Source organism: Vidua macroura, chromosome 12 (assembly GCF_024509145.1).
Source record: "Vidua macroura isolate BioBank_ID:100142 chromosome 12, ASM2450914v1, whole genome shotgun sequence".
In the NCBI taxonomy this organism is placed as follows: domain Eukaryota; kingdom Metazoa; phylum Chordata; class Aves; order Passeriformes; family Viduidae; genus Vidua; species Vidua macroura.
This window is the reverse complement of record NC_071582.1, coordinates 644,292-671,789: the sequence shown is the minus strand read 5'-3', so window position 1 is coordinate 671,789 and position 27,498 is coordinate 644,292. Positions and strand designations below refer to the sequence as shown.

General features: G+C 38.2%; 1 protein-coding gene across 11 annotated transcripts in view; it reads left to right on the top strand.

Moving 5' to 3' along the window:
• The window catches only part of HERC1 (HECT and RLD domain containing E3 ubiquitin protein ligase family member 1), a 102,584-nt gene that overhangs the window by 22,293 nt on the left and 52,793 nt on the right, over positions 1-27,498 (top strand). For all 11 annotated transcript variants that reach the window (XM_053987965.1, XM_053987967.1, XM_053987969.1 and 8 more), the window contains exons 2-19: positions 10,484-11,439; positions 12,672-12,767; positions 13,057-13,251; positions 14,936-15,247; positions 15,832-15,928; positions 17,458-17,601; positions 18,170-18,297; positions 19,123-19,267; positions 19,359-19,530; positions 20,582-20,716; positions 21,481-21,646; positions 22,180-22,305; positions 23,101-23,322; positions 24,490-24,642; positions 24,819-24,951; positions 25,457-25,648; positions 26,168-26,389; positions 27,214-27,387. In XM_053987965.1, the coding sequence (XP_053843940.1) occupies positions 10,510-11,439; positions 12,672-12,767; positions 13,057-13,251; positions 14,936-15,247; positions 15,832-15,928; positions 17,458-17,601; positions 18,170-18,297; positions 19,123-19,267; positions 19,359-19,530; positions 20,582-20,716; positions 21,481-21,646; positions 22,180-22,305; positions 23,101-23,322; positions 24,490-24,642; positions 24,819-24,951; positions 25,457-25,648; positions 26,168-26,389; positions 27,214-27,387 (3,742 nt within the window). In that variant the 5' untranslated portion in view covers positions 10,484-10,509. The remainder of the gene's footprint in view (positions 1-10,483; positions 11,440-12,671; positions 12,768-13,056; positions 13,252-14,935; positions 15,248-15,831; positions 15,929-17,457; positions 17,602-18,169; positions 18,298-19,122; positions 19,268-19,358; positions 19,531-20,581; positions 20,717-21,480; positions 21,647-22,179; positions 22,306-23,100; positions 23,323-24,489; positions 24,643-24,818; positions 24,952-25,456; positions 25,649-26,167; positions 26,390-27,213; positions 27,388-27,498) is intronic.

Here is a 27,498-nt window from a genome sequence, read left to right as displayed (position 1 = left end):
AAAACATCTGAAGTAGCCCTCAGAAGTTGAAGCTCTGCTGTCACAGGGCTGTTTGAAATAACTGCCGGTGTGCTGCAGCTGCTTGCTGTGCATTAGAGTCATTCAGAGTAACCCTTGTAAATTCTTAATACGAAAAAAAAGGAAACAAAGACAGTCTGGAGCCGAGTGGCTACAGGATTTGCCCGTCAACAGCAAATGTAACTGTGACCTTGGAACTGGCCAGGTATATTCCCTGGCGTGTTGTGATTGACCTGATGGCACCGAGCTATTTGGGAGAATGTTCAGGTGGCTCAAGCAATCATCTTTTCTGCTGGAAGCTGGAATTAATTCGCTGCTTAAAGAAGAGCCAGCAGTTTGAGATCTCCTTACTAGTAATAATTTTTTCATTTGCTTTCGGGATTAGATAATACTGAAATTTCATCCTCAAAACATTTCCTTACAAATGCATGAATTTACACAACAGAGGTTTCTTTTTCAATTAGTTATAATAGGAGTTCTCTGAGTCAAGAAATGCAGATGTTAACAGGAAGTGTTAACACAAAGGGGCATCCACAACTTAGCTGGGCAACCTGCTCCAGTGTCTCACCACCTTGATTGAGACGTTTCTTCTTTATATCCAATGTAAACCTACCCATATTCATATTAAAACCATTTCCTGTTGTCCTGTCACCACAGGCCCTGATAACAGGTATCTCTTCATTGCTCTTATATGCCCCCTTTATATATATAGATCTATCTGTATATATCTCTAAAGGCTGCAGTCCACCTTTCTGCTTACATACAGCTAATTGAAAGTTGAATGTGTTTGAGTTTTGGCTGTCTGTACATATTGCAGTCTCCTGTCCGTTGCTGAGTTTTTAGTTTCAAGTCATGATTTCTAGTAAAGACATCTTTAAAACTTCTGTAGTTTTTACAAGAAAATGTCTGTTCCTATGTGTTGCGGTGGTTGAAAATACTGTAACTACACTACACAGTATAGAAGTACACGTGACTGTGTACCTTTTGGGGAGAGTGGTAGTGCTAAAACCTCACCATAGTTTTCATCCCTTTTCCAGTGCAAGATCAGGCACCTTTCTTTGCTCAAATTGTTGGGATGTTTTGATGCATGGGGAATTTCTGTTTCTCAGGTCCTCTTCACTGACTGCTTTTGATGATTGTGTGTATGTGGAGCGCCTTGCATTCTCGGCTTAACCTTTAAGTAACCTTAAAGCATCTGAAGAAGTAATGGATTAAATTGATTTTTCTAAGTTTATCTGCTGAACAATAATGATCATTTTTATTTCTTCTCTGCTTGGGTAGATTTTGTACAGCCCCCAGGGGTTTACATTGAGAAGCCGTGATTAGGGTTTTGTATCACTTTCTTTTTAAACCCTAAGGGCAAAAGGGCAAATAGCTTTAATTTCATATTAACTTAAAAATAACTTTGTGTCTTCCTTTAACCTGTCTCCAAAAAGATTTTTGGAGTAACCAGTTGTGACCAGCTGAAAGCATAGGGTTATATTGGTTTCAATACTGTACCTGATAATGAATAAATAAATAATCCCACAGGAACATAAATCGTGTAGGAAGACTAAAACTGGAAGAATATCAAGTAGAAACTTACCATGGCTTACTTAACAAATATAAGGTTAGGTGGAATTCAATATTTGGAAAGAAAAGTTGATAGTTGTTTGCATAATTGATCTTATTCTGAATGATGATGTCATTTATTTAGTTTTCATATGCTGAGCAGGAGGCTAATACAAGGAGGAAAGATATTGGCCCTTGTGCTCAGTGGAGACAGATACTCACATGAATTAATGCTGGTGTGTATTTCACTGTAATGTTTCAGTAGTGAAGGACAATCTGCTGTAGCTGCTGTTCTTGCTTGCTTTTTCTGGGTTAGTTCCTTTTGTTCCTTGCTTCCTATTCCAGATTTGTAGGAGATAACTCTTTTTTTCTGCGCTGTTTTACAGTCCATCTCCTGTTACTAGCACTGCTGTCTTTTTTTTTTTTTTTTTTTTTTTTTTGCTGCTTCTAAGGACATTTTTTGCTTTCAATTCTTTGTGAATTTGTAGTAATTTCTCTGCAGTGCAAGCATTTTCTAATTTATCTTTTTCTCTTTTTCTTTCCTGTGACTGTTTTGGATGGATTCCATTCACCTTGTGTCTCTCATAACAGTGTGCCCAGACTACATGGACAGGCCAAAAAGAACATTTGAAGATTCCTGCCTTGTATAGTGACCTACAGTGCTTTTTGGCACTAGTGAAATATTGAACAGATAACTCTTCTAGGCAACATTATGTCCTGTTGCTTTCAACTGTCATAGTGTCCCCTTGCCACAAGCCATATGAAACGTCTTGTGGGTTTTACGTTCCTGTACATTTCATATTTTTGGCATGTGACAAGGCAGGGTTTTAGTTACTTTTATATATTCTTGGTTTCTAAATGACCTTTCAAGTAAAAGGCTGTAAATATTGTTTGGAGCTCTGATACCTGCTGCTAAGGCCTGTATATACAGTCCCTTATTTATGAAAAAAGGGAAGTAAATCAGTTCAGTTTAGTTGCACTTTCAGATTGTAAAATTCTAATAAGGATTGCAAAAATTGCTGCACTCCACCAGCTGGCAGCATGTGAAGCAAGATTCTTACTGGGACTTTGTGGCTTCTTTGTAAGAAGTATGAAAGACTGGAATGATAAAAACTTAAGGTAATCTGTCATTTTACGGAACGCCAGGAACTGTTGGGAGTGGAACTTGGCAAAACCAGAGAACAGGCCTTCTGTTTTACAAAATAAACGTGCAGCCATATCTTGAATTTCATTCAACTTTGGAGTCGTACAGGTTAGGAATTTGACAGAATATTGAGATAATAATTTAGTAGTCTTGGATACAGACTAAGGACTTTGGTTTACTGGTGAGAATGTTACATGTATTTGAATTAAAAAATAATTTAAAGAGTTCTAAGTGCTTATGCTAAGAAACTGAAATGTTGCAACTTTGAAGAGATTCCACTTGTATAATGCAGCTGTAATACTGTCATCACAGTGAGGCAGTAAATAGAAACATATTATATTAGGTTTTCTGTCATATTTTAAGCAAATTAGCTTTTCCAGAGCTGTGATTGGCAATGAACTCAGAACTTCTGCTTTATCAAAAATTATCTAAAATAACATCCCAGAATAAGTTCTTCAGTAGTCAGTGTCATTTGCAGTGAATTAATTGAATTATATTCTTAATGAGCTCATAGAATTATCTGATTATTCTGATTGTGAAATCTTTCCTGAGTTTTGCGTGAGCCACAAAATGCTTGATTTTTCTGACCCATCACAGAAGTTAATTTCTCACTGCTGCAAACAAAGCTTTAACTACTTGTAGCAGCATAAAGAGCTGTAGTGTGATCTGGCTGCTGTCTGTTTGAATACTAAATTTTCTACTCCTTTTTAGAAACCACCCAGGTGACATCAGGCTGAAGGGACCTTGAGCACAGGAGGTGCTCTAAGAGTCCCTCAGGTTGAAAATAATAAATGGAACTGTTGCAGACTCCAGGAAGTTCATTGTCAGTGAACGTACAGTGAAGAGCTCTGTTTATGTGTGTGGTACATTGCAGGCAAGCAGTGGACAGAATTCAGTTTCACAACCAGATCATCATATTTACTTTTGGTGCTTCCTGCCTGTGATTTGACTGTACAGACAGACTTCTTGTGTTACAAGCTTTTGTAATTAGGTCCCCATAAAATAAATGTAGTCAGCCTCTGACAAATGTTGCTGAAATTGCTGAATGCAGAGAGGGAGGGAGTGAATGCTTGTGAGGTTTATTTTTCCTTTGAGAAAACTTCTGATTTTTACAACATAGAATATTTACAACTTTATAGTTGCAGTTTTTCAAGAGCTTTGCAGAAAACAAAGCTTTCAGCTGCTTTTGTAGAAGTTCTGAGAGCCTGAGCACTTGGCTTCTGTCAGAATAATTGTTTTTGTGTGTACTTGATTTCTGCTGTAGTCAGGCTAAGTTAAAGAAAGACGTGGTAGTATGTAGCTTTGTCAAATTCCGTCCTTGTTATGTCTTCAGTGTGTGTGCTAGTGGCACTGATTTAAGAAAATGGATTTTCTTCATACTAATTGAAGATACTGTATATAATTTTATGTAATTTATATGTTTGAAAATCTCCATGGACTGTGAGTAGTTCTGCCTACCTTAAACAATAGGTTAAAAAACATTCCCCTTGTTTGCTGTGTTCATTTGACAACACTTTATGTGAGATGAATTTTGCTTTTTATCCCTATATTACAGTGTTTACTTCTTTGGACCTTGTACAGGGGGGAAAGTACAAAGCTGTAAAGTAACAATTAAGCAGGAAGATTCAGGTTTGTACAAGCAATGGGAAATCACTGTGCTTCAAGATTTACCTACATTTCTGAGCTGGCTGTTGATATTTTCCTTTTCACAGCCTGAGCAGCACTTGCACCTTCTTCCTCCTTGTCAATGGACTTCTATTATTCTTGCTGGAATACCAGTGATTACCTGCATTTGGCAATGAGATAGAGCCAGTCTGTTAGAGATGATGTTTTGGGGAAAAAAGGAAAAATGGGCCCTAAAATCAGCTCCTCCCTTCCACATGTTTCAGTAGTTTCTGTCTGTTGCTAAGTTGTGTGTGTGTGCTAAGGACTGAAAAAGCAAAACATGTTTTGTGGCGAGACTGTGCTCTTACACTCTCTAATTAAATCAGCAAGATAATAATTCTGCTTTTTAAGGATCTTTTCTACAACTTTCTTTAAAACAAAACATAAACTTTTCAGGTTTTTGTCATGACTTTCATACTTACACTTTCATTCCTGCAGGAATTCAGTGTTACCTCTCTGGAATTGCCTTGAGCTGTTCCTCATCTTCCTGATCTCCTCAAAAGGAGCTGCATTGTGATGTAGCTGCACTGTACAGCTTCTGCCCAGTCGCCACTTTTCTTTACATTGTCCCAGCAATCTTTCTCTCAGATCTACACACAGCAACTTCTGAGGAGCTTTTTTAAAATCTAAGCATTTTTTAAAATGTAAACCCTAGAAGGGAGCTTCCTGTTTACTTACATTAGGATAAATTTGTTGGCTGCATGGAGGTGGTTCTTGGGTGACACTCAAGTATCTCCCATAATTTCTGAGCTGACACAGAAAGGGAAGACTATGGAAATTCCTTCGGGGAATTGCGTATGTTCTGTCCAAGACCTGTCTTTCCTGCTGGACTCAGAAACCGGAACTTTATAATTTACAGACTTTAACCTTCTACCCCGTGCCGAAGTCCTTTGTAAATTATTCTCATTTCCCCCTGTTCCCTTGGAATACAGGAGTACTTGGGGCAGTTTCCAAAGTCCTCACTCCTTTCACTGCGTTGAAGTTGAGAATTTCCCGTACTAACTTCTTTAGTAATGTTTTTTTCCCCCCTCGTGAGTTCTTATTCTTGCATTTGAAGGTGATCAAAGCTGTCCCACTTACCTCAAAGTGACAAGACCTAAAAACATCTTGGTTTCCTGAAGCTGTAGTAAAAATCTGAAAAAAATATTTGTTATTAGAGGTTTGACAGTCTTCATGTCTGAGCCAACCAAGTGGATTTATGAGAAATCTTTTCCCTTTCCAGAAAAATTGCTTTCCATAGCTAATTTAGGAGATGGTAGTAAGTGGCTGGAAAATTTACTGTTACTTCTCAGTCCCATTTTACCTTATGTATGTAATTTTATATAAACACAAAAAAAAAAAAGAATTTTCTAGTCATCAATTTCACAACATCAATTTCACTTTGATGTTAACTGAAATCCTTTGGAAGAATTATTCCCCTTTGAAAGGAAATAATTGTTGCAGAAAGATTACTGGTGTTTCAGACACGTATACATGAAACACAGATATTTTTAGTATCTAATATAAATACCAAAATATATATTAAAAAAAAATATATATGCATGTATGTGTATATATACAAAAATACTGAAATATTTGTAGTGGAATACCTATTTTGTTGTATCTCCTGGTCAGTTGTACCTTAAGGTGTTAGCCATCCATGCAGTCAGTGATGTGGTATTGTATATATGAAATAAGCAAGCTGGGATTAATGACAAGATCAAATTCCTCTTTCTGTTTCTGTGATTAAATTGCTGTGGTGGCAGAGGGAAAGAAGGAACAGCATTCATAGTTTATCTCCTCATAATTTATTTCTGTTTCATGGAAATGACTTGTAAATGTAGTTAGCTGCATCTCCAGTCACTTACTTTATTCTTGTTTGAGATAGGGGAATAGTTCTTTTTCCTAAAAAAAGATGCCCTTTTTCTCAGTGAAAGAATTGGCTGTTTTATTATTGATACAAACTTACTTTTAATATGCCAAATTGTCTGTTGCATTTTATAATGACTTCCAGTAGGCCATTCACACTTTTAATACATGTAATTTATTAGTTATTGTAGGCAAGCTTCCACCACAAAAATTAATATTTTAAGTGGTGTGTAAAAATTAGCTGGTGGTTTCAGGCGGAATTGATTCCTATTTAAGAAAAAACAAACTCTTTAATAACACAACATATTTTAAATTCTTTAAAATTATTGGCTAGGCCACTGGAGACTCTATGCTTTCCCTAAAATATGACAACTTTCCTCTTTTTCCCTATTTTTACTCAAGAGGGAAGCTCTTAAGTGTATCAGTTATTATTGGTGTTTGCTCTGTCTTGCTGACAAACATTTGCCGGCTCTTGGTTTTGTGTTTATTTTTTCCTTAAGTGCAGCAAACACATCTATTCCAAAACTTCTTAAAAATCATCATCTGACTAAATAGAGGAAGAGGAATAAATGGATAAAAGGGTAATGAAATTTGTCATCAGCTTGCTTTCTGAGTTCTTGGCTGTGTGGAAATGCATGCCAATCATTGAATTATTATGGTTTCACAATCATTAGGGCTGCTTGTAAGTTGATTTCTTTGCATTTGAAATGCATCCTGTTACCTCCTGTCTATGCTTACTAGTTATTGTAAGATGTGGACACTTGATTCTGAGCTTAGTGGTAGTTTGGCTCTGTGGTGTGGCTTTTTATATGATGGGGAAAACCATGAACAGACCAGAAGAAGTACCTGATTTTGACTTTTGAGCTTGAAGAGACAGAATCAGGGGATACACATTCAGTCTGCTGTGGGATTCAGCTTTGGAAGTTACAGGTTCACCTTTGGGTGCATTTAAAGCAATAGACTGATAAAAGGAAAAAGAACCTTTGTCTCTGCTGCAGGTAATTTCCATGTTTCTTATAAAATTAGAAGACAGCTCTCTTAAGAATATTTTCTTTCATAATTTAAATGTTCTGCTCTCCTCTTAGCTCAGGCAAAAGCCTTCCCTGATTATATTCCACATGTTTTCACAGGTTTCATTTTAAAATTCTTTTCCTCACATTCCCTTTCATCTGATGTAAGAGGAGCAAACAGCAGTTGGTGTCCAGTGCGGCGATGGGTGACAGCAGCTCTCCCAGTGCTAGCACACTTACTCCAGTAGAGGATTTGATGAACCTGAGCCTTTCCTTGAGTTCCGTTGCAGCACTGCCCGTGGTTTTCAGGGCGAGCAAGTTCTGAAGGCAGGCTTAGTTACCTTCCTTCACATGTCTTCCCCTGCAGCTCAAGTTGCTGCTACTGCTGTTCTGAAAGAAAAATTCTTCATCCCGGATACATAGAACTTGGCTTTTAGGGTTTGATATATGCATTTTTTCCCCACTGTTCCCTGGAATAAGCTTTTGAAATAGGTGTTACATTTGGTAACACTGATGAAATCCTTGTTCAGCTATGAGTTTCAAGTCCTATTTTAGTTGATTTACCAATAGGCAGCAGTGAAATAGATGCAAAAATTTACTGCCCCAAAATGGTGACTTCCTCAACAGGAACTGTGGTTCTAAAAGATATGACAAATGAGTTGTGTTGCACATTCTCATGGTTCACTTTTTTTTTTTTCCCTTGAGCAGGAGGAGAAAGGGAGGAATAAGGGCAGATGAGCTGGACTTTTTGTTTTGTTTGTTTGTTTAATATAAATCCCAGAAAGTTGTGGGTACTTTAGTTTGAAGTGTTTTAAGTGTTCCAGTGTTGAAATAGTTTTACAGAGCTGTTGCTATACGTTTAGATTTCTATAGGTTTATGATGATGAAAGAAAAGTACTTTTCTCCACTTGTCACATGTCTCTGGCTTCTCCCTTTGTGCTTGGCCGTGTGACCAGCATGCTCAGAAAGTGTGTGGGACTGCACCCTGTGGGACTGGCCCACCCTGCACACTTGGGACCTTCCATATGTTCGCCTGACCCTGCAGTGGTCAAATACAGTGAAACAGCAGTGAGCACTCACTTGAGTTTTCAAGGCAAATGTATTTGCTTTTCGTCTGCCCTAAAAAGAACGGAGATGTCCATGTCTAGGCTCTGGAGCAATTATAAACCTTGTATTTGTGGCAGTGAGCTGGAAGAAATAAACCCTACCTATACCCTATATAACTGTTACCTGGTTTCTGCTTAACTTCAGTGATCTGTAGTTGTTACGTGCAGAGACAGAGATCATTTACATTTGTATTCAGAGAGCATTTCCAGGATTATCAGCAGTGTCTGGTTAAAGCCTTCTGCCTGTCACACGAAGCTGAATGTTATTTTCAAGGTGGACCAATGATTTCTTCTGAAAGCTGCAGAAGGAGAGTAGGGCACTACTAAGGGCTCAGCTTCAAGCTTCAGTCTCTATTTTTAGAGATGCATACAAGGGCCGGAGGGAAGAAATCTATCAGTTTCCAGGAAAAGCAGCCGTATTTGCGCCTTTGAGGTACATGAGCACATTTTGAAGTTTCTGAAAGAAGAGTAGCTGGTGAAAGCATAAAGCCCATGAATGAGTCCGTTTGGGAACTTCTTAATGGAGCTATATCCCCGTGTTTTACCTCTTGATAAGGCACAAACTTCACATAAGACCAGAGTTAGAACATTTTCATTAATTTGCCTTACAGGTTCTCTTAGGATCCAGTGGTAGTTAGCAAATACTTTCTGACAAATGAGACAGTGTTTCCCTTTCTTAGTCAACAGGGTCCTGGGTGTAATAGTACCTGTGTGTGTCACTTCGAGGCTGAGCTGCTGGGAGGTTTTGTGGTGTGCGTAGACAGAAGGTGTGTCTTGCATGAAATGCAAGGAATGCTCCCTGCTCTGAATGGTACTTAACAGCCGTGGCTCCAGTTTCTGTGGGAGAGACCTGGGTAAGGGGCTGCTGTAGTGCAACAGCAGTTACTTGGGTAAGGCTCACTGGGGCTCATGCAAAGCTTTTTTGAAGGTATTAATCTGTTGTAGGGAAAATTTGACTGAAATAAATGCAGGTGCTTAATAGCACACAGTATGCTTTCTTGGCAGATGTATTGGCAGAATAACTGTAGTAGTTTATGGTTTTAATTTATGTTTTCTACGTGTGAAATGTCAAGATAAAACGAGGAACAAATTGCATTGCCTGTTACCTGTTGTCCTACAAGCACAACATGGCAGCAGCACTGACTTTCACTGCATGGCAGAGATTCCCTCCACCCCCAGGAGTTTAGTTTGAAATTAGATCAAATAGGGCTTACACTACCAAAGGACACTCTCCTTCAAGAAATTATAGTACTTTTTGGTGACATTGTAATGCATTAGGACTTACAGGGTCAAAGAACAGAAAGTAATCGTTCTGAACCTGTGTAACCCATGGTTAATGATTATAAAACAGGAGTTAAACACATTTGTTTTGTACAATAGGAGGTAAAACATTACTTTAAAGAAAATTCTTTTAAAAGGAGCAGTTTGAAAACACTCACTTTGAGGAAGCCTCTTTGCATATTAAGCTATAAACTACCTTGGCAAAACTTAAGAGTTGACCTCAAGAATCCTCTTGAAGAACTGGAGTTCTATATGCTACCAGCATTAAAATTAGTAATTTGAGTGTCTCTTTAGGATTAGAAGGTTCTTTTAATTTATTAATTCTTAAAAAATTTGCTCAGACATAGCCTTAGAAGAACCCTGGACTGAACTATTGATGATCAATCTGTGTTCTTGTATGTGAGAAATTTTTCAAACTCATTATATGTTTTTGGAATTGTGATCCTTTATTCAGATAAAAGAGAAAAATATCGTACCATTACATGGATGATCCTGCAGACATAAATCATCATAGTGCTGAGATACGCTTATGAGCCCTGCACCTTTGCTGTTCTTGACATCTAAATCTTAAATTGCCTTATGCGTTAAATGCTGTTCATGTCACTAAGCAGAATTCAATTTGTTTTATGTGCATTTTTGTGCATTTGGATTTAGTAAATGCAGACTGACTTACACTAAAATTCTTACATCATGTTAAGTAAGTTGCACATGCATATGGGTCAAACAGTAAAACTGGTAATTCTTGGTGGTTAATCTTTCGTTGCTTACCTTCTGAAAGGATTATTTGGGTTTGTCCTGCTCTAAGTAATAAGATCTGTTGATAATTTTGCATACCTATTGACAGTATTTTTCATCTTCAGGACTAATGGCAAAGAAGTAAACCAGCATGGCAGCTATGGTCCCACCTGTGAAGCTGAAGTGGCTTGAACACCTAAACAGCTCATGGATCACAGAAGACAGTGAATCCATTGCAACAAGGGAGGGAGTTTCTGTCTTGTATGCTAAGTTAGTTAGCAATAAAGAAGTAGTGCCATTGCCCCAGCAGGTTCTGTGCCTCAAGGGACCTCAGTTACCAGATTTTGAGCGGGAATCTCTATCTAGTGATGAACAGGACCACTACTTGGATGCCCTTCTTAGCAGCCAGCTGGCACTGGCAAAGATGGTGTGCTCAGACTCTCCGTTTGCTGGAGCTCTTCGAAAGCGTCTCCTTGTGCTGCAGCGTGTCTTCTATGCACTTTCTAATAAATACCATGATAAGGGTAAGGTGAAACAGCAGCAGCATTCACCAGAAAGCAGTTCTGGATCCACAGATGTGCACTCTGTCAGTGAACGCCCGAGGTCAAGCACAGACGCACTCATAGAAATGGGAGTTCGGACTGGATTGAGCTTGTTATTTGCACTGCTGAGACAAAGCTGGATGATGCCTGTGGCAGGACCTGGCCTCAGTCTCTGCAATGATGTTATCCATACTGCAATAGAAGTTGTGAGCTCTTTGCCTCCTTTATCTCTAGCAAATGAAAGCAAGATTCCACCCATGGGTTTGGACTGTTTGTCACAAGTAACAACTTTTCTTAAAGGAGTAACTATTCCAAACTCTGGGGCAGATACTCTAGGTCGTAGATTAGCTTCTGAGTTGCTTCTTGGTTTGGCTGCCCAACGAGGTGCTTTGAGATACCTTCTTGAATGGATAGAAATGGCTTTAAGTGCTTCAGCTGTAGTAAACACCATGGAGAAAACCAAGTTACTGCAAAGTCCAGAAGGGATGATCAGCTTTGATTGCTTTATGAATATATTGACCCAGATGCGACGATCTCTGGTAGGTATAACCAGCTTTGGTTTTTCTGCATTGCAATATAGTTGCATTCTTAACTGAGTAGTTTCTCCACCCCAAATGCCAGTTTGCTGAATATGTTAGAAAGGGGGCTTTTTTTGTGATTTTCCCCCCCGCTGTATTTTCTTTGTTACCCACCATCTCTTTCTCTCACTGCCCACCTGTTTGCTCATAGGTAAAAGTGAAACAGCAAAACAGTCTCTGTGTTGTCATTTTGGTGTTATGCTCTAACTTCAGGGAAGGCATCGAGGACATACTTGATCCACTTGGACTTGTACATTTAAGTTCATAGCAGAAAAAGTTAGAAAATTTAAAGTTCTGCAATACACCTTGTTTCCTGTTAGTTACTTTTATTGCACGTTTCTGCTCCCCCATTCACCTAGACCTCTGCTTATACATCTTCAGGATGTTCAGTAGTTTTGCTGATGCTCAGAAATTAATGTGATAGAAAATGAGCTAAATTGGAAGTGTGGCACACTGCTTTGTATATTGAGTGCTCACTGCTGGTGCTAGATGAATATTGCTTTTCAAGGTATGAAATTTTTGCACAGTACACAGTCGGAAGCTGTGGCAAGCTTCTGCCTCATGGTGCTCAGACTAAAACAGGGAATGACTTTTTCCCCTAAGTGGTCATACTTTTCTTTCAGGCTTGTACTGCTTTTTAATAAACATAAACTTTAAAATCTAAAAAAGATTCTAAAAAAGATCTAAAAAATATTTTGATGAATGGGGTCCATGAGAAGAGCATGGCCATAGCAGAATCTGAATTGGAATAAATGTTGTGATGGGCAGCTTTATTTGCTGTTGGGTTTGGGCTACATATACAGTGAGAGACCAAAATATGAAAGATATGTAGACATAAAATTAATTATGAGTAGTAATTTAAAAGTAATTATCACTTTAGACACAAATAATATGCATTTCATTACAAAATAGTATTGGGAGAAATTAACTCCAAACCCAGATACTTTCACAAAACGGAATCAGTAAGAATGTTGGACTAGCGCTTGTGACAGTTTCGTTTTCCTGAAACGTATGCAGGCGTCTCAGCTCAGGAGACAGGTAGTGTACTTATGCTTATATAGAAAGACCCATTAGTTTTTACTTAGCGATAAGAACAAATCCCTAATGTATAAGAACAAGTCCCTGATTGTTCAGGTGGACTATTGCTGTATTGGTGGCATATTTCTCCTAATAACAACGTTTAAACATTGTAGGGATCATCTGCTGATCGAAGTCAATGGAGAGAGCCAACCAGAACATCTGATGGTTTATGTTCTCTGTATGAGGCAGCTCTGTGTTTATTTGAAGAGGTATGTCTTGGAAAAAACTTTTAAGTTACTGTAGTTTACTTCCTCCTCACACATGTGATTTGTATGCACATGTGGGTGTAGTTATTCTGGGGTCGAAGAGGTGCAAAAAAGTTTGAAAAACTAAGATGTAGTGAGACAAAGTCATTTGGGCAAGCTGTTGATATGGTTGTGGTGATTTGTGTTTTAGACAGTTACCACGTTGAGAGGCAATTAAAGCTGCATTAAACACTGTGACTGTATAGGAAGAAATATAAAATGCTACTGTGTAATAAGTCTCTGGTTTGAACAGGTTTGTCGAATGGCCTCAGACTATTCAAGGACGTGTGCCAGCCCGGACAGCATTCAAACGGGCGATGCTCCCATCGTGTCAGAGACCTGTGAGGTGTATGTGTGGGGCAGTAACAGCAGTCACCAGCTGGTAGAGGGAACTCAAGAGAAAATACTTCAACCTAAGCTTGCTCCGAGCTTTTCTGATGCACAGACAGTGAGTGACATCTGTTAGTGGTACACTATGTAACGTTCAGCAGCTTCATAGTCACAGTATGAAATTGAAAAATAGTACTTTATTTCTGAGTGTCAAGTTGTAATGAAGCAGATTGTAATAAATGATGCTCAGAACTGGTTGCACAGGTTGTATGACTGAGAATATCTCACTACTTTTATTGATACCTGGGAAAAAAATTCTGGTTTCCTTTTAGTGAAAACGTGCAGATAAATATCCATGTAACAAGAATGACTGAATTACCTGACTTGCTCTGTGGAGACAAGTGTAGCTGCCTGTATTTTTTTTTTTGTGGGTTTGTTTTGTTATGTTTGTTTTTTGGTCAGTTTTTTTGTTTTGTTTTTGGTTTTTTTTTTTTTTGTTTTTTTTTTTGGTTTTTTTTTGTTTTGTTTTGTTTTAATTGTCTGTTAAAAGGTGTCTTAACGACTCCGTGTTTTTTTCCATTGGTGGTTTTCACACCCGAGATTGCCGAGTTTAAAGCTCCAAACTGGACTAGCTGCTGACACAGCAACCTTAATTAGCTTTCTGAAAATCAGTCTACATGCTCTTTCTGCTCACAGTCACAGGTTCTGCAGTTGCAGCTGAGCATTTCTATTGATGCGTGACCCAGAATATAATAGTTTGCTTTTCTGGTACTGTATTGGCTTTGCAGTGTTGACTTAAGTAAAAGCACTTTCTGGTCACTGGACAATTTAGGTGCATTTTCTGGAATTGTATTCTATGGACGTCACTGCTGATTTATTTCAATGGGTTGCAGGACAGGACATCATAAAGCAAGTTTATGCATTCAGAAAACTTTCAAAACATTTGAAAGACTAATACACAAGAATGGAATGCATGATCTGAATGAAGGGATTACTCTTCTAATAGTACTGTATACAACTATACAACAAATTTATGTGATTTTTCCACCTAGCCTTCCATTTGATTATTGTTGTGGGATTATCTGTATGAAGACATTCATTCCTATTAAATAGGGCTGTGGCCACCTGTTTGGGGCTGGTTTATGGTGTGCCTTGATGTGTCAGATGGAACCTGCTCTGCACTTCTGCTGTGTTAAGATTCCTATAGGGAATGACTTCTGTGTTAGTCCATTTGCTGTTGGGTCATTCCTCAGCTGAGCACTGACTTCCCAATAGGGGCAAGTTCTTACTTTCTTAAAAGCTTTTGATCTTATTTCTTTGATATTCACGTGATTAAAGTTTATAGTCTCTAGTGGATTTTTAGCATTTGGTATATTTTTGGGATGTTACTGCTTGGTACTGGTTAAAATTAAGCAAAACCTACAGTGCTTTATCAAGCTGCTACTTTGCATTTTTTGCTTTTAAAACACTAAGATTTCCATCCGTGAGTTTCGGAGATCTGAATGCAACACAATTTCTACAGTCTGTAGAAGAGATACAAATAAATAAAATAATGACTGTTTATATACGTTAGTCTATTATGAAAATAGATTTAATCATAACATATTTCCCAATAATTTTAGTTTTACTGCTTGCTGAAATCCAAATTATTTTAACATTGTGTGTTATATTTAGTTTTTACATCATTTTATATGAAGAAACTTGAAATTCTATTTAAAAATACAGACTTCTAGATGTATATATAAATTCTGGATTTATCTAATCTCTGTATTTCTCTATTACATCCTTTTTTCTCTTTGTAGATTGAAGCTGGACAGTATTGTACATTTGTCATTTCTACGGATGGTTCTGTTAGAGCCTGTGGAAAAGGCAGCTATGGGAGACTGGGACTGGGAGACTCCAACAATCAGTCCACATTGAAAAAATTGACTTTTGAGCCTCACAGGTCTATTAAAAAGGTGTCGTCTTCAAAAGGATCTGATGGTCACACTTTAGCATTTACAACAGAAGGGGAAGTCTTCAGCTGGGGTGATGGTGACTATGGAAAACTGGGACATGGAAATAGTTCAACTCAGAAATATCCCAAACTTATTCAGGGTCCCCTGCAAGGGAAGGTATGTTTTGTATAGTGGAGCACGTGTTTTTGTTCTCTTCAGCTGGGATGTTGCATAAAGTTTGAGATAGATAAAATCCTGAAAAAAAATTCTGTGTTCTTTCTAGACTTCTCTTTGAGGCCTGGTCTGCTTTAGACAAAACACTAGAGCTTATGGTTGCCTGTAGGCCTGTGATTTGGGCAGTGGCATTGTCAGGAAAGCCTCTCATAGTCTTGAGTCAAACTTGTTCAGGGGCTTTTGCTGAATTGCAGTTTCAGTTTTGCTAGTTGCAACATCAAGGCTTTCATATGTAGCTTGTTTAGTGTCTTAAACATTCGCTGATGCTGCTTTTTGCTCATCTAAGACTAGGATATCATGATGCTAAAGCTGCTTGATAAATCATTAGTAGTTTTACATATAAACTGTTTATGTACTTATTTCCCCATATCAAATAAACAGAAAAGATTGCAAAGATTGTGTCTACTTGATCCATGTGAATGAACAACTTAGTTTATGTAGACTCCTGAAACTTGAGTCTCCTAAGCTTTCAGACTTCCCACTTGATTTGTGTAAAAATGTCATCTCTCTTTATGCATGTAATGTAGGTGGTTGTGTGTGTATCGGCGGGCTACAGACACAGTGCTGCTGTTACAGATGATGGAGAGCTGTATACATGGGGAGAAGGAGACTTCGGAAGATTAGGTAATTTGAAAATTTCATGAGATGCTTTTGGAAGAATTCCTGTGTCTAGTAATGATTTTATACACCTATTTGCCTTGTTCTGGAATTGTCCACTTTACGTACACATACACACGTGCTCAGGTGTGTGTGTACAGCTGACAAGTGCAGAGGCTCTAGAAAGTTTTTAATTCAGTTAATTTTACAAAGATTATTTCTAAAAGATTTTAATTTCAAGGCAAGTTGCTTTTATTAATTCCTGAGGCTATATGGTTGCTAATGTCACTGGAATGTAAACAGTAGATGTTTCAAATAAACTGAAATTCTAGATAAGCCTCATGTAGTCTGATGGTAGAATGATTCTTTGAAGAGTCAGGAATAACTGGCTAATAATATCAAGAGTCTGATTCTAATAATGATACTTGATGTTAAGTTTGCCAGAATGGCTTAGTGTTCTTTTACCTTAAGACATCTAAAAAGTTAAATTGAACTGAAACTAGAAACCCTGTGTTACTATTTCCTTCAAGTTTACTTGTCTGTTTCGTCATCTTTGCTGTAGAGCTGCTATGCCTGGTGTGAAACTACCCTTCTTGAGCAAGTTCAGTTGAACTAACAGGTTTTGCATAGAAATTTTTTTCAAATTGAGCTTTAGTTCCCTTCTGTTTTCTTTAAATGTCACAATGATCAAGTATAGAGGGGTAAAAGCAAGCAACTGGCAGGGGTTGGAAGATGAGGAAAGTGTTCAACAGTCGCAGCTTTCAAGGGAATCAGTAGAAGTTCTGAGTGTATCCCTGTTGTTAAGAAAAGAACTCTGTGTTAGAGGTTTAACTGGAATTTTGGTGGGAATTGTGGAAACGTTCTCCTTGAGTTTTAGATTATTGTGGAGTTTTGACGTCCTTTGGGGGTCTTGAGTCTACAGTGTTGAGTTCCAGAATGTAGCTAAATGTAACATTTAATTGGGTTATAGCAATTTGTTAATATTTAATCAGTTATGGATACCAGTGATACTCATTTTCATTTGTTCTCAATTTTTCTTCCATATCCACAGATTTTCTGGAGTTTAGTAGAATATAAAACTTTTTATAAAGTAGGTGGTAGCTGTTGGAAATGTGGCTGCCTAAAGGCAGCTGAGGGGCCTGATCTCCTCAGTCAGTGCAGTATGGGCAGGAGTGACAGAGGGCCCTTACCACAGCTTCCTCATGCTGTGCAGGATATCTGATGCCCAGTATTGGGAAGCCTAGCTACCTAATCAGCTGGTATTGAAGGCAGTTGTACTAGCAATTATTTTTATTTCTTTCCAGCTAGGTAGAAAATAATCATAAGTTTTAGAGGCAGTGTGATATGAACAGGTGTTCTGGAGTATGTCATAAAGATTTAATGTTTAACTTCATGACAGAGATCTTCCAAACCTTACTGTGAGTCTTTCCAAAAAGTTGGCAGAAATCATTTGTGATGACTGCAATACACGTGGAATTTGCAAAATCTTATGATTGCAAAACAGATATAGGACTTTAATCTTCACAAAAAAAAATACTTCTATCTTTTTTCCTTAGGTCATGGTGACAGCAACAGCCGCAACATTCCAACTTTAGTAAAAGATATCAGCAATGTAGGTGAGGTTTCCTGTGGCAGTTCACACACAATAGCTCTGTCCAAAGATGGGAGAACAGTGTGGTCGTTTGGAGGAGGAGACAATGGTGGGTAAAACAAATGCTTTGGTAGTAATTCTTGTCTTACTCCATCTGCCTCATAGTTTCAGTAGTCCTTGCAGTTTGGTTTTGGTTTTTATTTGTCATTTGGTAGCTGTTCAAAGAAGGGAATTCTTAAAAAATCTAAATACAATACCTGAAGTTCACCTGCAAGATTATAGGGTTAAAAAAAAAAGATTTTCAGCAAGGGAGGAGATTGACAGCGCAGAAGGGTCAGTGAATAGATGAACAATTCTGGAAAAAATGCTGTGCTGATGACTTCCAAATAAGCTCACTCATGATATGACAGTAGCTAATTATGTCCTACGAACTATTACATATAAACTGCCTGGGATTAGTGTTTCAATTTTAAAATAGACTATAATAAATATATATTTCTTCATGTCTGAAATTACTGTAATTGAAAGAGAATAGGTTTCTTAAATTGTAATATGTTCTAATTTTAAAAATCCACTCTGATGTTTTTAGAAATCCAAAAAAAAAACTCTTTTGGGGTACTTTTAATTGTTGTGTATTCATTGAAAATACCTTCCAGTTGTGTTTCCTCCCTTTGCAGGCAAACTTGGTCATGGTGATACAAATAGAGTATATAAACCCAAAGTTATAGAAGCCTTGCAAGGAATGTTTATTCGAAAAGTTTGTGCTGGAAGTCAGTCTTCACTTGCCTTGACATCAACAGGGCAGGTAGGCAAAACAAGTTCCACTCAAATTACGGGAGTTGGTGAAGAGGGTCTGGGTTCACATTATTTCAGCATTTATTATTTTAACTGTTGAGAAAATGTTCAACTAGTACTTAAGTAGAAGTGAAGTTCTTGATTAGATATTGAAGTACCTAATGCACAAGAGTATTTCAAAATGTGCTAAGAGTCATCTAAAGCACACTTTTCAAGATTCTTGCTTAGTCATAGAAAATGTAGTATTTTTAGGTTCATAAATGTAACCGGTGTAAAATCAAGTTGGATTCAAGAAACAAACAGCAATGAAATGCTTTGTAATTTTTAGTACAGTAACCAACTCAGGTGATGAAGTGATTTAATAGCTTTTTAAAATGTACGTGTATATCAGAATATAGGTGTTAACTGCAAGTTTTATTTCCAACCTGAAAAATCTCAGGAGAGCTTGGAGCTAAATGTTGAGGTGGTAAACAAGGGCATGATGGGTGCATGTCATCCAGTAAGCATTTCCGCACGTGTAACCCAGCTGGCCTCCCCACCTTCAACTCTGTGACTCAGAGGCAGTGGGTTTTCTAAGTGGGGGTTAGGAGTGTTGGCATTCACTACAGCAGTTTCTTTTCCTGCAGTAGCCTCCCTGGTGCTCTGTGGCACCTCAGTGGCTGGGGGAAGGAACGCACACTGCATGAGATGTGTGTTCAGTCAGAAAAATCCTGTGCACACTGTGCTGAAAGTACAGTTGCAGTCCTTGTGCAGGTGGTTTGCTGGGGTGTTGTTTGCTGTGCTCAGCAGTAGCACAGGTGTGACCTGCAGCTGTTCTGTGGTTGTTCTGCTCCAGGTTTACGCTTGGGGCTGCGGCGCCTGCCTTGGCTGTGGCTCTTCAGAGGCGACTGCTCTCAGACCCAAGCTCATTGAAGAGCTCGCGGCTACCAGAATAGTTGACATTTCCATTGGTGACAGTCACTGTTTGGCACTTTCTCATGGTAAAGAGAATAAGCTGTAAAAATACGTAATCCTCCTCTAGATCAAAAGCACTTGTATCTCAGCTTTTTTCTACTTTATTTATGTTTATAGATAATGAAGTTTATGCTTGGGGTAACAATTCAATGGGACAGTGTGGACAGGGAAACTCTACTGGCCCCATTACTAAACCAAAGAAAGTAAGTGGTTTAGATGGAGTTGCAATTCAGCAGATTTCGGCAGGAACATCCCATAGCCTTGCCTGGACAGCTCTTCCAAGGGACAGGTAACAATGACATTTGGGACAGGTATAATTTTATTCTTTTATGCAAGTTCGCTTTGGGGTACATTTAACTATTTCCTGAAAGTGTTCCCATATCATCTGTGCCAAGCATTCTGGTTGTAATGTTTTGGTCTGGAAAGTCTTCTTCCTCTCATCTTTCCTCCCTCCTCTCTGCTAATTGTTGCATGTTACAAGTGAAAATGTATCAGCACCAAAGATTTGGATATTTCTTCTTTATGTATGAATGTTTCTTACATGTAGTTAGACAAAACCTACCTCTGTTCACTAAATATTGACAGGGAGTCAGTGGGAGGTGAAACAATTCAGTACTTTTTATTTTTTGCTTCTAAGGGGATTTTTTTATGGCTCGGGAAGTTTTGTTTAGTGTAATAGGTAGTACACTAATCAGGAAACTCTGGGAAAGGGGAAGTTCAGACAAATTACTGAGGTGCATTTAAAGATCTTTAAAAAATTCTGTATGGTTACATGTTAAACTGAAAATAGGTACCTAAATAAATTGTTTGGTTATTAATACACAATAACTCAAATAATACTTTCACACCAAAGACGTTAGCAAGTGATTGAAGTGAAACAGTAAACATTTATGTATGGACTAACACAAAGGAACAGAAAAACTTAATATTTGGGAGATAATTCAAGAAGAATTTCAAATGGCCTGTTCTCAAGGGAGCTGTCAAATAAGAAAATAGTGCTCTGTGCATTTTATCAGTCTCTAACCTGACATTTATCCTAAAACCAGCTTTGTGAGTACTGGTCAATGTTTGCATTAATCAGATTAGATGCATATGGCTTTAGATTTATGGCACTGAGGTGTTTTTGTCCATAAATGTGGAATTTGATTGTAAAGAGTTTTACAGAAAAGAGAGAAGAAAATACCTTCATGGGTCAGGAAGTTGGTCTGCCATAGTTGTATTAGTTTGCTCTAAGAAAGAAACTGGTTTAGTTAAGTGTGTATTCAACTTGTTTAAACTATTAATTTATTAAAGCAGTTAAAGATTTCCAGAAGGTAATTTTCCTTGATGTTTGATTCCAGGCAAGTTGTGGCATGGCACAGGCCCTATTGTGTCGACCTTGAAGAAAGTACCTTTTCACATCTTCGTTCTTTTCTTGAGCACTACTGTGACAAAATTAACAGTGAAATTCCTCCTCTTCCTTTTCCTTCATCAAGGTATATACAGCATATGCATGTTACAGATTTTTATATTTATTTTTTCTTTACAGCAGTGGTTCATAGCTCAGTCCTGGTTAGTCTATTCTTTAACAAGCATAAGTCTGGTTTATTTGCTCACTCAGGTGCCATTTGTGAAGAATTACTCTAGTGCATTTGTATAACAGAGGAGCTTTACAGTGTCTCAAATGTAGCAGGATCTTTAGTCTGAAATTTGTTTTCATTATGCAATGAATGAAATGCTTTACTTCAGATTTTTCCTTTAAAGCACATTCTTCTGTGTAGTTGAAATGCATTTACTGTTTCTGTGTTGTCAGTTCTTACTCCTGTAACCAGTGTTTCAAATTTTTTTTTAAAAGGACTAGAAATGAATATCCTGACTTCCTGTTTTTAACCTGATTGTTGTACTTCTAAATCTTCTGAGAGAAGATTACATTTATTGCTTCTTAAAAGTTTTTTTCCCCCTCTGTGTATCATGTTATTGTTTATTTCTGTATTTTGGGGCTGTTTTGCCTCATAATTCATGGGACTACTAATCTAAAGTGAATGCCTCTTGCAACCATTGTCCACAAAAGCATTTCTCTATTCTAGTTTCAGTTTTTGTTCTTTTAAGGAAGTTGGCAGTAAGTTTCTCAGAGGAGTTTCCTTAAACTTGTAATTTACTTGCCTTTCTGGTATGAAAAATCAAAGGAGAGTTAAAAGCTTAGTGCACAAATAAGTGGAAGGGAGTAGGAGAGGTGAATTGATACATATTTCTTTTACAGGGAACATCACAATTTTCTTAAATTGTGTTTGAAGCTGCTTTCTAATCACCTTGCACTTGCACTGGCTGGAGGTGTAGCCACCAGCATTCTTGGCCGGCAGGCTGGTCCTCTTCGAAATCTCTTGTTCAGACTGATGGACTCTTCTGTCCCTGATGAAATTCAAGAAGTAAGTCATGCCTTGTTGTTTACATGTGAAAATTATACTACTATCTTTTTTTTTTACTGTGTAGCTAGATATTTATCAGACTTTCTGAACGATTCTGACTGGCCAGTTTTACTCATTGAAGGTAAAAAATGTAGTCACCATCACTGTTTTATGATCTGAAGGCAGAGGAGAATGTTTGCATAAGAATTTCAAAAAGCTGCTCTATTTTTTAACTTTTAAATTACTCTTCCCTGTAATAATGAGCCTAAAATGTTATTGTTATGGATTGAGTAACTAACTTGGTTGAGTAATTCTGCTAAGATGCACTCTTACAGGAGATAGCACCTTTTGTTGGTCTTGTTTCACTCAAGTGTACTGCATGTGTTTGCATAAAAGATTAGTGTGCTGTTGTGTGGTAGAATTCTCATATGAAATGAAATTAAGCAGATATTTGGGATATATCATGTGTGATGTACGGTACTTTTTAAGGCTACAGGTGGGTTGATTATTTCCCTTCTCCACTGAAGAAGTATTTTTGGCTGCTCTAATTTTAGGTTGTAATTGAGACACTGTCAGTTGGAGCAACTATGCTACTTCCTCCCTTACGAGAGAGAATGGAATTGCTACATTCTCTTCTACCCCAAGGTCCTGATAGATGGGAAAGCTTATCAAAAGGACAGGTAAGGTCAAATAAAAATATGCCTGAGAGCAGCTGGGGTATGCTTTGGGTTTTTCTGTGGGAATATTTTGAGCTATGAGGCGAGCCTCATTTGCAGAGTGTGAGCGCACTTCTGGGGAGATGCAGTGCAAGGCCCAGCGTAACAAAATCTGTGGGGCAGCCTGGCTAAACCAGAAGGGGGTGAGGCAGGGAGCACTGTTTTCTCAAGTGAAGGTCAACTGCAGAGAGCTTATGAATTGCTGTGGTAGTGTATCCAGACAAGTTTAGAGATTAGATAATTTTGAATACTCGATTGATTGAACAAGCTTTGGTAAGAGAAAATTAACTGTTTTCTGGGATGAATACTTGTGTAATGCTTTCCCTACATGGATTTCACCCTGCTTTGTAAAGATGACTGCAAGGGTCATTTTTGTACCCTTTTTCCTATATACAGTGTAGAGAAATTGTGTGTCTCCCACCCGTCTTCCCAAATAATCAGATAACCAGGAAATACTGGAGACAAGTGTTTGGTTCAGTGTCTTACACTCATTGCCCACCATGTGGACAATCTGGTTTCTGTCTCTCTTAATCTCAGGTTTTTACTAGGTATGGTCAGTGTAATTCATTATATTTATCCATTCTCTAATAGTACAAATCTTCAGGAAAACCTGGAGTATTTTGGTAAAGCCTTACAGCTTATTTCTGTGTCCCATTAGAAGATTTTTATTGGGCAACTATGCCTTTTTTTTTCTTCTTAGCTCATTATTTTATCTTTATTAATGAAAAGTGATTTTTGTGTCTAAACATTTTTCTTTAGAGAATGCAGTTGGACATCATTCTGACAAGCTTGCAGGATCACACCCATGTAGCTTCCCTGCTTGGCTATAGCTCCCCATCCGATACCACAGAAACTGCCTCAATGTGTATCAGCTATGGAAACCTCTCTGATCAAGCATATGCTGTCCAGAGCAGTCATCCAGATACTCATCTAGCTGAAATCTTAATGAAGACTCTTCTAAGAAACTTGGGATTTTATACAGTATGTACAGGCTTCATATGAATTTTTCTTTTTAAATTATAATGAATTTTTGATACTTTGAAGGGTTACTGTTTTCCCCCTCATCTTAAGGAAATTATGCTCATTTTGTTTATCTGAAGTAACACTGCCATATGTATTTGTCCTTAAGTGGACTAAAGTCAGTTAAATAATCTCTAACAATATGGTTCTAATGTTGCTCTAGTGGTATTTATTGTTTAAGGTGACTTATGTAAGCTGATTTCATGTCAGACTATTTTATTGCTCTTGCTCTGGTTTCAGATTTTTTTGGAAGAGAAAACATAACACAAGAAGTAAATAGTTTGTATACAGTGTTTGTCAGTATAATCTCAGCCACCAGGGAACAACAAGCAGACGCCAGGAGCATTAATCTGTTTAATTAACTTCACTATGGTGGTAACTACCTTGTAATAGAGCAGCAAGTACAGTTCTTACTAAACACAGTGTGTCAGCCAGATTGTTGTTCTTAGAAAGTGTAGGGGAATGTGGGAGCAAATCACTGACTCAGCTTCTTATTCAACCAGCCAGTTGAATTCAACAGTGAGAAGAAATCAGAGATTTGGACTTCTCGGCATAGTGTGGAGCTCCTCAGCATGGGGTTGGCAGTGTTTTGTTCTCTCTAGACCTCCTTCAGTCAGCAAGGTGGACCTGTCTGCTTTGAATTGGATGCTGAAACTAACTCATTTTTTCCAATGGATTCCAAGGGAAGTCAAGCAGCCATCTATGTTCTCCTTCTGCTGCCATCCTGGATAGTGCAATCAGGGATTATAGTGTGAAATACCTTATGCATCAGGCCCCAACACATCCTAAGGAGTTATTCCATATTTTAACACATTGTGCTTTGGGGGCTAGATTAGAAACTGAGTTTTTGAATCTAGTTATCCTTGGTGAGGAATAAAAGCATTGCTGCACATGAAAGTAACATAAGAAATGCTTGCCTCATGGCTACCGCAGTTGCTCGTGTGGCATTATAAACAATTGGAATTTCAAGTTTGGTTATCCCATGATCCACTTGATATTATCCAATTTCTCCAGTAATTACAGGTGCACATAGGAAAGATGAAAATGCTTCTTTTTAGGTGATAATAAAATACTGTAGTACTTGAAGCAGAGTTAATTGTTATCTTTTCCCTGCTTTTGTCTTAATAGGACCAAGCCTTTGGAGAACTGGAAAAAAACAGTGATAAATTTCTACTAGGTACATCATCTTCAGAAAACAGCCAACCTGCTCATTTGCATGAGCTTTTATGTTCCCTACAGAAACAATTGCTGGCTTATTGTCACATCAACAGTGTTACTGAGGTGTGTATCCTTATTTTTACCATTTAGGAGAGAAAAAAATAATTCAGCATTCATAAGTATCAGAATGTTGTAAGGTTCCTTTTGAAAATCTTCTGAGTATATGAAAGCTGAAGTGTTTTAAATATGAACCTCTTATATGTATATACAGCATTATTCTTACATTTGTTTCCTTCTAGAATTCCAGCAGTGTGGCACTGCTTCACAAGCACCTTCAGCTTTTATTGCCTCATGCTACAGATATCTATTCCCGTTCTGTAACGCTGCTTAAGGAAAGCTCTTGGAATGGTAGTGTTGGGGAAAAATTGAGAGGTAACTGTCCATGGAAAAATCATAACGGTGGCTCTGCAACCTTAGGGCACTTTTTTTTTGCTTAGGTTTAAGTTAAAAAATCCCTTATTTTTCCTATATCTGCATAAATTAGGCATCCCAAGTCTCCCCCAAAGGAGGAGATGAGGTGTCTACCCAGGAATGGCTGGTTCATGTTGTTGAGAGGACATTTTGTGTGCAGGAAAAGTACAGGTTGGAGAATGTGAGTTCTCCATTCTGTTCATCTTCACTCCAGAATGTGAATGTGAACAGAATACAGAATGTGCATTATTGTTTCAGTTTCATTAGTTGTAGATTTCTCTTTTTTAGAAGTACAATTATTGTGATTACTGAGAAGCGTGTAACTAAAATAAGAGATTAATAATTAAACCTATCAATTCGACTTTTATTGTTTCTGAGATAGCTGAGATGCAATTCTTTGACTTTTAAAATTTTGCTTACATTATTCCATAACCGTAATTAATTCAGTTTGGTTTTTTCTCTGCAGATGTGATTTATGTATCAGCTGCTGGCAGCATGCTCTCCCAAATTGTCAACTCACTGTTGCTGCTGCCAGTGTCAGTAGCCCGGCCTTTACTGAGTTACCTGCTGGATCTGCTGCCACCTTTAGATCGTCTCAACAGACTCTTGCCTGCTGCAGCCCTTTTGGAAGATCAGGAATTACAGTGGCCTCTTCATGGTAAGTGTAATAACAAACCTGCTTTTAATCTGAAAAATAAACAATGGCATCTATTGTAGTGGAATTTAGCTCTCCCTTTTTAAGATGTCTATTTTTTAAAAACTATGTGTCCTGCTGCATCTCCTTCTCAATTTCCTTAATGTATTAATATCCCTTGCTGTGCAATACTTTTTTCTGCTCTGAGTGCTGTTTCCAGTTGTATCCTTAATCTATATGTGTTTATCAGAACACAGAGAAATGTGTATTGGACAAAGCAAGTTCTTGGGCAGAGTTTAAAAGAGCCTTTACTTCATGAACAGCTGTGCCATGAATGGTGGTGGCCTCTGCTGTGCTTGTAGTTCCAGTGTTCAGTGATCTGTTTGTCCTAGCTGCTGTTTCTTCAGATGAAAGGTTGCTGATTGAGGGGCAAGTCTACTGTTAACTGGGAAACATGAACAGAATCTGCCATTAGCACTGGGATTTTGGAATTGTTTGTGACACCTGGGCATGAGTGACTAACCTGGCACTGAATACTTGCAGGTGGCCCTGAGTTGATCGACCCTGCGGGTGTGCCCTTGCCACAGCCTGCCCAGTCGTGGGTGTGGCTGGTGGACCTGGAGAGGACAGTGGCCCTGCTCATCGGGCGCTGCCTGGGGGGGATGCTGCAGGGCCCTCCAGTGTCCCCTGAGGAGCAGGACACGGCCTACTGGCTCAAAACCCCGCTGTTCAGTGATGGAGTGGAGATGGATATTCCTCATTTAGGTGAGCTGTTCAGTGCCAGTGCCTAATGGTCAGTGCAAATATGTGTTCAGGTGTGAAATTTCTGATGATGTTTGAATAAGTCTCTGTACTTAAGGTTTGTCTTTCAGCGTTCTTTTCTATTTGTGTAGTAATACAAGAAGTTCCAAAATGGTATTTAAGGTTATGATGTAGTTTATGGAGTCTTGGAAATGCATTCAGAAGAAAAAAAAAAAATCGCAGTTTCTCAGTGGAAGACTACAGACTTCACACAGTTAATTGGCAATGGTTTAGATGCTCAGCATTTAACAGACACTCCAGGAACTCAATTTTTCATAATAATTATTGGAAAAATCTCTTCTATTTTATTCTACTTGCAAAATGATTTTTGATCTACCAGAATTATCAACAACTCAGCAGTGGTGTTCCAGTCATCCCTTCCTATCTGAGTGGGCCACTTGTTTCTTTGTGCCCTGTTCCTCTTAGCTCTCATCTCCTCCTCCCTCTCATTCTGAGTAAGCTCCTTCAAGACTTACAAGACAGAGTGTTTTGAAATGGGCAATAGTTGCAAGTGCATAGCTGTGCAGTTCAGGTAGAATTAATGATACAGATTTATGCTCTTGAAGAAGAGTTGGATAATGCTTTTAAATCTCCATAGGTTTTATGTAGATTGCCTTTTAAGTCACTTTCCTATGTAAGGTGAATTTGCGGAAGGACAATGACACGTCTTGTTTGTTTTTTTTTTTAACTAAGAGGAAGTTGAAAGGTGGTTTAAATGCTGTTAGATACATGCGTGTAATCCCCAACATTTGCAGAGTTTAATTTCTTTGGTATTTCCCTTCTGTTAGACAAATGCATGAGCTCCTTGTTAGAAGTGGCCCTGTCTGGAAATGAGGAGCAGAAGCCCTTTGATTATAAGCTGAGACCGGAGATCACAGTCTATGTTGATTTGGCCTTGGGTTGTACAAAAGAGCCAGCAAGGAGCCTGTGGATCAGTATGCAGGACTATGCTGTCAGTAAAGGTAAGGTGTTGAAAATACCTGTGTATGTTGAAAGCAAGTTAAATGCTCCAACTACGCTCCCAGCATAATCCTGTATTTTCTTTGGCAATGATTTTTAATTCTACAACATGA